The sequence below is a fragment of the Schistocerca cancellata genome, chromosome 2 (assembly GCF_023864275.1).
Source record: "Schistocerca cancellata isolate TAMUIC-IGC-003103 chromosome 2, iqSchCanc2.1, whole genome shotgun sequence".
Lineage (NCBI taxonomy): Eukaryota > Metazoa > Arthropoda > Insecta > Orthoptera > Acrididae > Schistocerca > Schistocerca cancellata.
The window spans coordinates 307656070-307670113 of record NC_064627.1 but is presented as its reverse complement, the minus strand read 5'-3'; the positions used below and the strand labels follow the sequence as shown (position 1 = coordinate 307670113).

At 37.1% G+C, this 14044-nt stretch overlaps 1 protein-coding gene across 1 annotated transcript in view; it reads left to right on the top strand.

Moving 5' to 3' along the window:
- Positions 1-8839, top strand: part of LOC126161691 (uncharacterized) — a 302362-nt gene extending 293523 nt beyond the window's left edge. Inside the window, exons 19-20 of the mRNA XM_049917707.1 lie at positions 881-1016; positions 7579-8839. Of these exons, the coding sequence (XP_049773664.1) occupies positions 881-1016; positions 7579-7629 (187 nt within the window). The 3' untranslated portion in view covers positions 7630-8839. The remainder of the gene's footprint in view (positions 1-880; positions 1017-7578) is intronic.
- The last annotated feature ends 5205 nt before the right edge of the window (positions 8840-14044 follow it).

The following is a 14044-nucleotide window of genomic DNA, read 5'->3' as shown; positions in this document are numbered from 1 at the left end:
TCATGGATTACCTATATGTCGGAATATCTTTGACTACCACAGGTATGAAACAGGCTATATAACACAGAAATGAAATTATCTCCCTCTGTCTGAGAAGATCTGAAGTTCCCTAATATAGACAAAATTTTGTCAGGTTCGAGTATTTAGCATTATTCATTAGTTCTTGTTCATAACAGATGTGTTCACTCCCCAGATGTCAAAAATCCACAACAATATCTAACAGTATTATGGAAAGGATAGTTGCTACTCACCATATAGCAGAGATGCTGAGTCGCAGATAGGCACAACAAAAAGACTGTCACAAAGTGAGCTTTTGGCCCATAAGGCTGAGAAATCTGAACATCAAAAGTTCAGAATATATCCACTTTTCCTTGCCACTGTTAGTGTAGTTACAGACAGTTGGCATTACCGCTTGATTTACTAGGGATGCTATCTTAAAAAAAGGTATACAGTACTTCGTAGATAGTGAAAAGCCACGTGGAATGGCTTTTACTTGGGCAAGGCTACCACAGACTTCACAAGCACAGATGTGACACTGATGGTAGGTGCTTATGGTGGGTGGGGGTCAGCCTACCAGATCAATTGGTTGGTTAGTCCAGTTTTATGTGATTTGGAGTAATACATATTTCTCTGCTTAGTCTTGGATAGAGAAGTCTTTTATCACTTTAATTTGGAGAAGTAACATTAAATTTGTTGTTAGCAATAATATGACTCAGTATTTTTGCTATTCTTTTCACTTAGTATCAATAAAGCCTGTTTGCAATTCCAAAAGTTCTATTTAGTGTGTTTTAATAGCTTGTGTTACAAGTTTTTTATAGCTTATTGTAGTGGGAGATCAGATAACATTACATTACTAACTGCTTTGTAATAATTTTTCCAGCTGTGACTTAAATACCAAGAGCAGAAAGCCAAATGGCCAGATACATGATGTGCTTCACTTGGTTCCTTTGAGGTCAGCGACAGATCTACTTAAAGCTTTAAAGATATCAGATGTATCCATTTTTTCTGGTCTGATGGTAGGTATAAATACAAATCATTGTATTTATTCTTATACTTTACGAAAAGCTTTACTTGTAACTATTCTAATAAAGTTTAGAAATCAATAGTACTACTGGCTAGAAGGTGGTGTGTGTGTGTGTGTGTGTGTGTGTGTGTGTGTGTGTGTGTGTGTTGGGTCGTTTCTCCCCCTCTCCCTCCTCCCCTCTCCTGTTCTGTCCCTACTGTCCCTCCCCCCTCTCCTGTTCTGTCACTACTGTCCCTCCCCCCTCTCCTGTTCTGTCCCTACTGTCCCTCCGCCCTCTCCTGTTCTGTCCTGTCCCTACTGTCCCTCCCCCCTCTCCTGTTTTGTCCCTACTGTCCCTCCCCCTCTCCCTCCCTCCCTCGCCCCTCCCTCTTCAACTCCCCCCCCCCCCTCTCTCTCTCTCTCTCTCTCTCAAGGTAAGTTTTCTTGATAGAACTGACAAATTTTGTGCACACACAACAAATTATAATGATTTTTAGTATACACGTTTCTTTTAGTCCAAACCTACTTCTTAATTCTCATTTAAACTCGGGAGCTTTACTAATGGAGAAAGTGATCCTTATGATGCAAGTAAGAAAACCCAATACATAAATCTCAGGTATGAAGATAGTTGAATTTTTAAGACGGAAATTAACACTTTTACAAAAAGGAAAGTTGTTAGTCTCAATATAGCGGAGATGCTGAGTCGCAGATAGGCACAGCAAAAAGACTGTCACAGAGTGAGTTTTCAGCCAACAAGGCCTTCATCGAAAACAGATGACCACAGAATGTGTGTGTGTGTGTGTGTGTGTGTGTGTGTGGTGAGTAGCAACTATCCTTTCCGTAATATTGTTACATTCCATCCTGAATTTTCCATTGTTTGCTTTTGAGGAGGAAAGTTAGATGGCAAAATTTCTGAATTGAATGATAGTAGCTAAAGGAAATACTGTATTATCACCCCTCTTCTTTGTAAGTTAACTGCATTTGAGCAAATGAGGATCTTGGACTGGCTACAGGGATGAAACATCTTTATTACCATCTTCTGCGTAGAAATTAGTGAGTGCTGGTTTCCGTCTGGTAGTGCAGCAATTCTTTCCGGTAAAATTTACATGTAAAATTCTGTGTGTCTTGCTGTTTTCATATTTCCTTGTACTTCAACTTGCAACAGAGTAGTTATGAATTTTCCATCAGCCATGAGGGATCTGAGCAAAGATAAGCTTTGGAGGAGTAGGTATGGAAATGTGACATTATTGAACTGTTCTGGAGTTAATTATTACCTTTCCTACCTAAGAAGCACAATTTTAACTGAGTACATGGAAACTTATACGTGGACCATATCTTAAAGTGTCCTACTCAAAGTGTGACTTTTGCATTTGTGACATATGTTTGTGTGATCTTGAAGATACATAGAGCATGTGACTATCTATAGATTTGAGAGTTGCATCTGTTGCTTAAATGCCCTTCAAGCAGTTTGAACAGTTGTATCCAGAAGAAAAATAAGGTTCAGAACTTAAAAGATACTTGGAAAATATCGTTGAGCAGTCTCCTTTCTTGAGTACCAGAGCACATGGGAATTGAGGAAAATCAGAAGCCAAATAAAATAAATTGTTTGAAACAAACTTCTGTTCAGTTCAATATCCTCATTCATTCTGTTTCTGTGGTGTTAAGAAATGCTGCATGACAGAAAGGCTGTGTTCCATTGATGATACAATACAAATTATGGTATGATAAATCTGCAGCAGTTGTGCTCTTTCAAGAGTTGGATCACATGTAACAATTGCACTTAGCGGATTATACACATGATGTTAACATTCTATATGTTGCATTTTAAGTAAATATCTTCCATATTGTGATAATGATGCATATAAATTCATCTGACGATAGGCTTACTATTTACACAATAATGAGGGGAGTGTACACATTTTAGAGTGTACACATTTTAGTGCCTGTACTCATCGGATGAGAGCAAGGAGAGTCAGAAGCCTGTCCTGTCCAGTTGTGCTGACTTTAAAAAGAGCGAGGTAGTCAAATTGCTTCTGAATGTGCACCATTAAGGAAATTTAACAAATTTTAGTGTTATAGTATGACTTCAGATATTTTAACTGTACTCGTGTAAAATAATTAATGTATCAGGTATAATAGTTGTGTTTTTCTAATATATAGTCACCATAACAACCATTTTGTTGTCTGAATCAGGTTTAATTTGTTTTAATTTTAAAATTATCTTGAGCTTCCTGGCCCAGGGTATTCATACATATCGGGTGTATCTAAAAGATGACATTCATTTTGTAATGTAATAATTACAAAACAGGGGTCTTGGGACACAGGGAATGTGTGTTGATTGAATAGATGTGGCCTAGAGTTTCAGAGAATAACTACTAGATGTGAGTCCTGAGATCTCCCCTTCAGCTGGAAGCAAGATGGTGTCTGCTCAACACAGTGTTTTGCACCATAGTTAGCAGTAGTGAGTCAGTGATTACAGTTCAGCATGAGTTTTGTCAGCATTTTGGAATTGGTTGTCCTTTGCCAAAAAACATTTGTCATTGATATTGTCGGTTTGAAGACAAAGGGTGTTTATGTCAAAGATAAAGTGTCAATGTCAACCTTGCATGCCTGATGAAAGAGTGAAAAGTACTCAGCAGATGTTTGTGCATAGTCTATTAAAGTCTACCTCGTTGCACAAGTAGCGAACTTACAGTTTCTCATGTGATGCCCGGCAACTGTCAATTTGAGTGTTGGTCTGTAAATCATACAGACTACAGTTAGTGCAGGGCCTTCAGGTTGATGATGGAAAGGCTTCAGCAGTGCTCTGCTGGAAGACAAGATTTTTATCGAGGTTAGTTTTCAGTGATGAAGCTACATTTCATGTTAGTAACAAAGTGAACCAACAGAATGTGCAGATATGAGGACTTCAGAACATTCATCCAGTTGTTGAGTGTGAAAGAGACTCACCCCAAAGTGAACCTTTTTTGTTGCAAATCTAGCAAATTGAGGACAACTCTGATGACTTAATATTCCAACAGAATGGAGCTCCACCACACTGGCACAAATTTGTATGATAATTCCTCAATGACAAGCTGCCTCAGTGCTGGATGTGGTGCCAGGGACCCCCAGACACTGCTCCACATTATTGACCTCCCATGATCTACAGATATGGATATATGAAGGAAAGTGCTTTGATTCACCATTACCTCACGACATAAATGAGACAGAAAACAGATTAAGAGGTGCTGTGGCTTCTGTCTGTATAGATATAATACATAGATTTATTAGCAATTCACCATTCTTCTACATAGATTTATTATGAATTTACCTATCTCCTAGACATCTGTGGTGCTAGTGGTAGATACACAGGCCGTTTATAACAACGTAACTAAATCTTTGACAATATTATGAAAAAACCAGATTGCTACTCACCATATAGCAGAGATTTTGAGTTGCAGACAGGCACAACAAAAAGACTAAGTGTATAAACTTTTGGTCAGAAGGCCTTCTCCCTGATTATAGACCCCCCCCCTCCCCCCCCCCCCCCCCCCCCCCCACACACACACACACACACACACACACAAGCATTGTCTCTGGCTGCTGGGGCCACATTTTGGAAGCGTTTTGTGGTATTTCTGTGTTTCTACCATGTTTTTATTAGGTCACTTTCTTGTCTGTCCCTCTGTTGGGTACAAATTTTGCAAGTGATATTAAACTAACTTCCTGATGAGCTAAAGACTTCAAATTTTAAACATAGCTTAGTAATGGATGACAATGCTCTGTTAGCCTGTTTTCTTATCGTTCTGTCCAGGAGAGACTGGAGTTAAAAACAAAAGTGGTAACATAGGACATCTAGAATGCACTGCACGAACATCACGTTGTGCGGCCAGTATCAGAATGAGTTTCAAGGGGTATATGTGCAGAGGGCACAGCTGAGCAGAGAGAGGGGCGAGTAGGAGATGGGCAGTGAGAGTGAGAGTGGGGGAGGAGGAGGAGGAGAATGAGAGTGGGGAAGAAGCAGATGGCCGGTAGTTATGAGGAAGGCGTACAAGAGTGAATCTGCGAATGTAAAGTTGGTATTGAAATAAAAATCTTATAAAGAAATCATATAACATTAATTTTGCTAACTTCTTTATTGTATTTTTTAGGAAAATAACAAAATGTTGATATATTATTAGTATGATAGTATGATAGCAATGCCTGACATTTTCAGGGGGGAAAAAAAAATATATATATATATATATATATATATATAAAAGAAAGATGGTGAGACTTACCAAACAAAAGCGCTGGCAGGTCGATAGACACACAAACATACACACAAAATTCTAGCTTTCACAACCAACGGTTGCCTCGTCAGGAAAGAGGGAAGGAGAGGGAAAGACAAAAGGATTTGGGTTTTAAGGGAGAGGGTAAGGAGTCATTCCAATCCCAGGAGTGGAAAGACTTACCTTAGGGGGAAAAAAGGACAGGTATACACTTGCACACACACATACACACACACACACACACACACACACACACACACACACACACACATATCCATCCGCATATACACAGACACAAGCAGACATTTGTAAAGGCAAAGAGTTTGGGCAGAGATGTCAGTTGGGGCGGAAGTACAGAGGCAAAGATGATGTTGAAAGACAGGTGAGGTATGAGCGGCGGCAAATTGAAATTAGAAATTAGCGGAGATTGAGGCCTGGCGGATAGCGAGAAGAGAGGATATGCTGAAGGGCAAGTTCCCATCTCCGGAGTTCTGACAGGTTGGTGTTAGCGGGAAGTCTCCAGATAACCCGGACATTGTAACACTGTGCCAAGATGTGCTGGCCGTGCACCAAGGCATGTTTAGCCACAGGGTGATCCTCATTACCAACAAACACTGTCTGCCTGTGTCCATTCATGCGAATGGACAGTTTGTTGCTGGTCATTCCCACATAGAATGCATCACAGTGTAGGCAGGTCAGTTGGTAGATCATGTGGGTGCTTTCACACGTGGCTCTGCCTTTGATCGTGTACACCTTCCGGGTTACAGGACTGGAATAGGTGGTGGTGGGAGGGTGCATGGGACAGGTTTTACACCGGGGGCGGTTACAGGGGTAGGAGCCAGAGGGTAGGGAAGGTGGTTTGGGGATTTCATAGGGATGAACTAAGAGGTTACGAAGGTTAGGTGGACGGCGGAAAGACACTCTTGGTGGAGTGGAGAGGATTTCATGAAGGATGGATCTCATTTCAGGGCAGGATTTGAGGAAGTCGTATCCCTGCTGGAGAGCCACATTCAGAATCTGATCCAGTGCCGGAAAGTATCCTGTCACAAGTGGGGCACTTTTGGGGTTCTTCTGTGGAAGGTTCCGGGTTTGAGGAGATGAGGAACTGGCTCTGGTTATTTGCTTCTGTACCAGGTCGGGAGGGTAGTTACGGGATGCAAAAGCTGTTATCAGGTTATCTAGTATACCACATTCATAAATTAGACTAAAAAGCGTAAAATAATTTTTTCCTATCTCCATACAGATTCCTAACCCCCAGACAGACAGTCATCAAAATTTGTTATTGTGAATTTTTAACAGTTATGAGAATACCAGTAAAATTTAAAATGGAAAAATGTGGAGCATATGCATAGATAATAGTAAGGAGGTGAACTAGTTGTGCATCAGTTATGTATTGCATGTGCCCCATGTTTTTCATTTTAAATCTTAAAAGTTTTTTCATAGCTATTATAAACTCAATATCAAAAATTTCAGGAGTATGTGTATGTGGTTAGGAATCTTTATGAGACTACAAGGAATTATTTTTTTACTTTTTAGTCTGGTTTAAAAAATGTGATATATATGAAGATTTTACGAAAGTTCACTCTTTTCTATACACTCAGTACATAACACTAAAGAGTTCTTAATAGTGTTCATAGCAGTGAATGTCATTAGATTCCTCGCAAAGGTAATATGTATGGCAAGGACAGGTCCTGCAGACACCATTTCCATAGAACGTTTGTTGAAAACTTGTCACTATGTGTGCACTCTGTAAGGGTTTTCATGTCCTAGTTATGTGGAAACATTTCATGTTACTCATCGTTAAATTATCAAACTAATAGTGTTTGTGACTTGCTGAAGGTCAGCATAACCATTTGCAATTTTAGGACAGGAGGACCACACAAATCTTTGGTTTGGAGTGATATACATGTTTTAAGATAATCAAAGGATGTTGGAACCTCCATTGTTGATGATGCACAACACTGTATGACAATTCAAATTATTTGTAAAATATCACTGGTGCAAGTTTTTAATGTTAGGCTGATTGATATTTTGTATCATCCTCCCCCTCCCACTTCCAATGTTATTTGTACCTCTACATTTTTCTTGTTGTGGTCTGTCAGCTGCCTACATGTTATATAATCATTAAGTCATTCCATATCTTCTCATGTCATGTGAGCTCTGACTGTATGTTACAATTTTTATTGCTCCCTCCTTAATTTCTAATCTTGTAGTTGACTATGAGCTATAGTTTGTGATATATACCCAGTGTTTCTTTATCTCCAGTTTCGTTTCATAGTAGATATGAAATGTTGAATTACAATTTCATTTACTTTTATTTTTCAGGAAGAGGTTGAGAATTTCAACCCAGAGGATGATTATTGGTACAGAGACTGAACAACCATGAAACTACTTTAGTTTCATGTATACTGCCATGTGGGTCATGGCTGATGTTTGTCACTTGAAGTTGTGATGTGATGACAATTTCTTCACTTATTGAAAAACAACCATGTGACATTTACATACATAACTAAACAAAGGCTGTGATTCAGCAGACTAGTTTATCTAGTTGTTGCAGACACCTATTTTTATAATTTTTTGTCTCATCATTAAAAACTTTTGTATTATACCTGTAAAAAATTGTTATAAAATTTGGTGAAAATTTAAAAAAAAAAACATAAATGTTGATTGCCACTGAAGAGATAAAAGGCTGTAGTATATTCATGAATAGAACAAATTTTTCATGCTTATACATCAAATGTTTATTAATAAGAAAAAAACAGGAAATATAGTACAGTTCCATGATGGATTGGCAATAAATCATGCGTAAGTGGTATCCGCACAGACCTGTATTTGAGAGCAGGATCATGAGAAATTTATTTGTTGGACAATTGTAATCTCAAGTATTTTGCTCTGAACCTAATTGTTTTCATTAGATTTGAAGTTTCATTTCTGGCTGATGCCACCGGCATTTAAATGCTCATCTATGTCTCTGTTAAATGTTTCTTCCGTTTTTGACCTCTGTTACAATTTGAAAATATGAAATGTATGAGTCTGAAATTAACATTTATGTGATCTTTTTCGGATTCATAACAATTCCTTCTGTTGTTTGGTATGTCACTTTCATGACAATTTTTTTTTTTTTTTTTTTTTTTTTTTGTCAGGTGTTTTGTAAGAATTATCTGATTTTTTTACTGAAACAGTCTTAGTGCAGAATTGCATAGAACAGTGGCTGTCTGCATGTCAATGTATTTCTAGATTTATGGGATCTGTGTAGAAAAGGAACATCACAAACAATGCTGGCAAAATATGATATTCATATGTTGATTGTATCACTTTGAAACTTTCTGCAGAATACTGAAAGTTATTTGTGATACAACTGTCCAGAATTTCATCAAGCATTGGCAGTGCAGATGCTTGCTAAGAAACTGTTTACTATTGTGATAAAAAAGTTCCTTTCCTCATGACTTACATGATTAAAATGTTAAAACTGTACTTACTGTACATAGAGCTCTAATATTATCGTGGTTACCTCCGTTCAAAATTGGTATATAGCTTAAGAAATAATTTCCTGTTATTTCTAGTAATAAACACTAATTTTTTTATATGTAATTGGCTGAACTCTCACCAGTGTTTGCAGTAGCAGCACTTGATCTCTGGGCTACTTAGCCAATATCTCTACCCTGCCACCCTGGAGGCTCTATATAAACAATCTACATCCACTTAAGTATTCCACAAACAGCTTTAAAGTTCAGAATTAACAGTCTACTGAACATAGAATATGGATGAAAGACACCAAATAAATACATAAGGAGCAGTGCAGGTGAAATTAGTGACAAATTCAACATTAGATTTGGGACCACCCACAAAACAAAATTAAAGATTTCTGCTCTCTTGGAGGCAAAATAGCACACAACAGACAAGGCTTTCACCATAACCACAACGCTGTTGGACATCTGTGGTTTCCATATTTTTAACAGATCTTTTTCAGGGTAAATGCTTCCAGAAGACAGATCTACTCAATAACTTTAGACAAATTATTCTAATCAGCCGAGAAACGTAACCAGGGAATTTACAATGATTTATTTCTCAGTCCAAATGCCTTCCATAAAATTGTGTCTCTTAAGATAAATACTGATCCAAGTCACACCATTCAGAGAGAATTTATTTAATGAACATAGGTCATAAATTTAAATCCCTCCTAAAAACACTCTCGCAACAGTTTTCCATTACACATTACACTGAAAACTGAGAGAAAATGTAGCTAACTTTAGGTTCAAAGTACCTTGTGTCTGAAAGGGAGCTTTATTCAATACTTCAGAGGCCATTTCAAGCAGTATTGCCTAGTTATCCATCATATCATCTAAAAGGCTAAAACTGTACTACTAATAGCAGTGTAAGAGAAAAGGAAAAGATGGCTGCGAGTAGAAGTGTGTGAATCTAACTTGAGAAATTGTTATAGTTATGCTGTTAAAAAGGGAGTTTGTAAGAATTGTAACACTGAAATAACAGCGCTAAAAGAATGAATTGCTAGCTTACAATTCATAGTCAGTTCCTTAAGAAGCGATATTGACTCACTCAAGAAAGAAAATCGGGATCTGCGATCGAAGCCAACACTAAGTGAAGTGATGCAAGACAAAAGTAATATATCGTCCGAGTGGGTAAAAGTGTCGTACAGAAATAGTGTTCCAACTACAAAAAGAACAACAAAGTCTGCTAAAACTGTCACATTTTCGGAAAAAAACAAATATCGTGTTTTGCAAACAAGTGACTGTGATAACGACTCTCCAAATGATCGTGAACTTGAAGAAGTCAGTGAACTGAAAATGAATAGCGTTTTTTCAAATAATGTCAACAACAAACACAGATCATCAGGGAAAAAGAGTAATGTACTAACAGACAGTCATGGCAGGAATCTATCCAGCATGCTCCGTGAGAAAAATCGCGACATAGCAGTGACTGGTGTAGTGAAACTGGGAGCAGGATGTAAAAATGTTGTAGATATTAACTCTCAGGCGAAATTAATGCAAGAAAATGACTTTATCATCTGTATAATGGGTTCAAACGATGTGGCAAAAAATGAAGCAGAGGTTGTTTGTGAAAACGCTACAGAATTTTTTACAAGCTAATAAATGCAGAAACACAGTAGTTGCCACAATTCCTCATAGGCATGATCTGATTTATAGTTCGTGTGTAAACAAAGAAATTCGGAAAACAAACATTAAAATAAGGAAACTGTGTTCTCAATATGCTAAGTGCGATGTACTGGATACAAGCAAACTGCATCGAAATCTGCACACGAAGCATGGAATGCATTTGAACTATGAAGGGAAAAGATTTGTTTGTGATCATGTTAGTGAAATAATTAAAGAAAGACTTGTAAAGGATAGAACAATTTATCAGCTTCCTGAACATCCTTCCAACAGCGAGGAAAACAAAATAAACAAGAAAGAAGAATGAAAACACAACACTGCTGACGTTCCTAATTTAAACTAGAGGTATGTGATGCTGTAAATATGATTCCCAATTACCAAATCGTGAATACGCCTGAACTAAAAATTTATCACCATAATGTGCAATCCCTGCGTAATAAGATCGATGAAATTAACGTTCTATTAACAAATGAACTTAATGATATCTCAGTGTTATGCATTTCTGAGCACTGGCTTAACCCAGAATTAATCCAGATCACGAAAAAAAACAAATTTGTCTTGGCTGCTTACTACTGCAGGAAAAACAGCAAGGGTGGGGTAGCAATTTACACAAAGGATAATGTAGATTTTATTACACTACCTGACTTAACTAGGGCAAATGTCTAAAAGGATTATGAAATTGCATCTATAAAAATTACTCAGTTCAATCTGGTTATTGCTACATTTTCCCGATCACCATCCGGGAATTTTGAACTTTTCTTAAACAAAATTGAGTCATTGCTAAATCAAGTAAATAAAATGGATTGTGAATTGATAATCTGTGGCGACTTCAATATTGACTTCCTCACGAATAATGGAAATAGGGAGACCATTTTGAACCTTGCAACGTCCTACAATTTAAAGGCTGAAGTAAAAGCAGCTACCCGAGTATCAGAAACTTGCCAAACAGCTCTTGATCAGTTTCTAGTCGAGAAGAGTTTACACAACACCTCACTAAAAATATTCAATGCAGGTTTTAGTGATCATCTTGCTCAAATATTAAGCATAAAAGTACAAGGCAGTATTATTAACAACATGTCTTTCAGGACAGCATATCGAAGTTATAATCAGCATAATGTGAACTACTTCAACAACTTATTACAGAAAGTAAAATGGCTAGGAGTGTACAAAATGAACGATATAAATGAAAAATTCAACACTTTCATTGATACATTAACCCATTTCTTTGAACTTGCATTCCCACTGAAAACATTAACCATAAGGGGAAACTCTAGAACAAACAGCTGGATCACAAATGGAATAGGAGTTTCATGCCAGAAGAAAAGACTACTTCATGAAATATGTAACTAAAAAAATTCCTCACCTGTATTACGCGCATACTATAAAAAATACTCCAAAATATTAAGAAAAGTAATAAAAGCAGCAAAAATAATGCATAATGATGAAATCATTTATAATTTAGCTAATAAATCAAAGGCTATGTGGAGTGTTATAAAAAAAGAATGTGGAGAATACAGACAACCTTGCAAAAATATAACACTATCACATAAAAATAAAAAAGTAACAAACCCCTTAGAAGTAGCCAACACATTTAACAACTTTTTCACAGGTGTTGCTGAAAATATGTTACAGTCAAACTTTAAGAGCGCCCAGGCAAATGAATATAAAATAAGTGCATGTAGAGGATCAATGTACATCAGTTCTGTTTCACAAGATGAAGTAGCTAAAGCAATAAAAGGACTAAAAAATTCCAAATCGGCAGGTATTGATGGTATACCTGCAACAATGTTAAAGAAGAGTGCATCAAACCTAATTGACGTACTCACACACTTATGCGACTGCTCACTTCAGGCAGGCACTTTCCCTGATGTGTTGAAAACATCAAAAGTTATTCCTGTATATAAAAAAGGGGATAAAGACAATGTAAATAACTACAGGCCCATCACAATTTCCTCCTGCATCTCTAAAGTACTGGAAAAAGTTATGTATGAGAAACTTATGAAATTTATAAATAAAAACAGCATCCTATGTAATGAACAACATGGATTCAGAAATAAGAGGTCAACGGCAACTGCTGTCTATGAGTGCATCAATTCCATCCTAAACCTGATGGACAAAAAACAGGAAACAATAGGAGTCTTTATTGACTTGTCAAAAGCTTTTGACATGGTGGACCATAAAATTCTGCTATCAAAGCTATTAAGATATGGTATTCAAGGTCTGTCCAACAAGTGGGTCAGTTCCTTCCTGACTAATCGTATGCAGGCAGTGTGCGTCAAGCGCACAAATATTGAACTAAAAACTGTATCTAATCACTTATCTGACTATAAACAAATAAAATGTGGTGTACCCCAAGGATCAGTATTGGGGACCCCTTCTGTTTCTTCTGTACATAAATGATCTAAGCTTAAATGTTGATGCACACAAAACAATCATATTTGTAGATGACACCACGATTCTACTAAAAGGAGACAACGATGAACAGTTACAGCAGACAGTAAACACGGTCACAAAACAACTTAGCAGCTGGGCACAGAGTAATCAGCTTGTAATAAACAGTAAGAAAAACGTTGCTCTAAAATTCCACAATGTTCCTAACAAGGACATGTTTATCCCATCAGTCTCTATCAATGACAAACCTGTTGGTAACAGTACTGAAATTAAATTCTTAGGACTTTGGCTGCACAGTAACATCAGATGGAATAAGCATATTGAATATCTCAATGCAGAACTGAGCAAAATATGTTACTTTCTTTTAAACTACAAAAAAGGGCCATTAGAATCTTGTTTGGGTGCACGTCTAGAGACTCTTGTAAACCCCTGTTTAAGAAATCTGGTATTCCTCCATTACCATGTGTATACATTATGGAAACACTTTTGTTCTTTAAATTAAATGTAATAGGCACGGACCGGAGACTGCAAAAAAACTGTGATATACATGAGCACTTTACCAGACAAAACAGAAAGTTACATATGACTCAAATCATCACAGCACTGTGCCAAAAAGGTACTTTTCACATGGGAGTTAAGCTTTATAACAAACTTCCTGAAAACATAAAAGCTATCACTGAAGTCAATACATTTGGAAAAGTCATATTTACAGCATCACTGCTTTTACTCCATTGAAGAATATTTAAATTTATGAAATGTGTTATATAAATACTTACGTGTAAAGTGTATTATTGTAAGCTTAAATATGTATGCCTTGAAATGACTTTCAGTCTGTATGTTTATAACTTGACTTGTCCAATGTCTTATGCATAAGCTGCTATGTAGACAACAGGACCAAGAAAATACAATCTACAATCTAGTATAGGGAAAGGATCTGTAGAAAGTAAAAACTGGGAGGGAGGACAGAGGTTGGAATATATGCAAAAAATAGTTTGGTGTTAGTGCTTCTTGGAGATCAAGCGGCTGTCATCTGAGAGAGAATCTTGGCAAGTTGCATCAAAGCAGACAAAAGACTGCCCCCCCCCCCCCCTCCCACACACACACACACACACAAAAGAAAAACCGTAAGTTTAAAAATATCCTTAAGCCTCTTTGTTTTAATCTGTACATTTATTAATGGTGGCAGTTTTATCTTCCTGAAGGGAATAAATGGTAAATAAATGACTACTTTTATCAGTACTGACAATATTTCTGAACTCAAATAAATC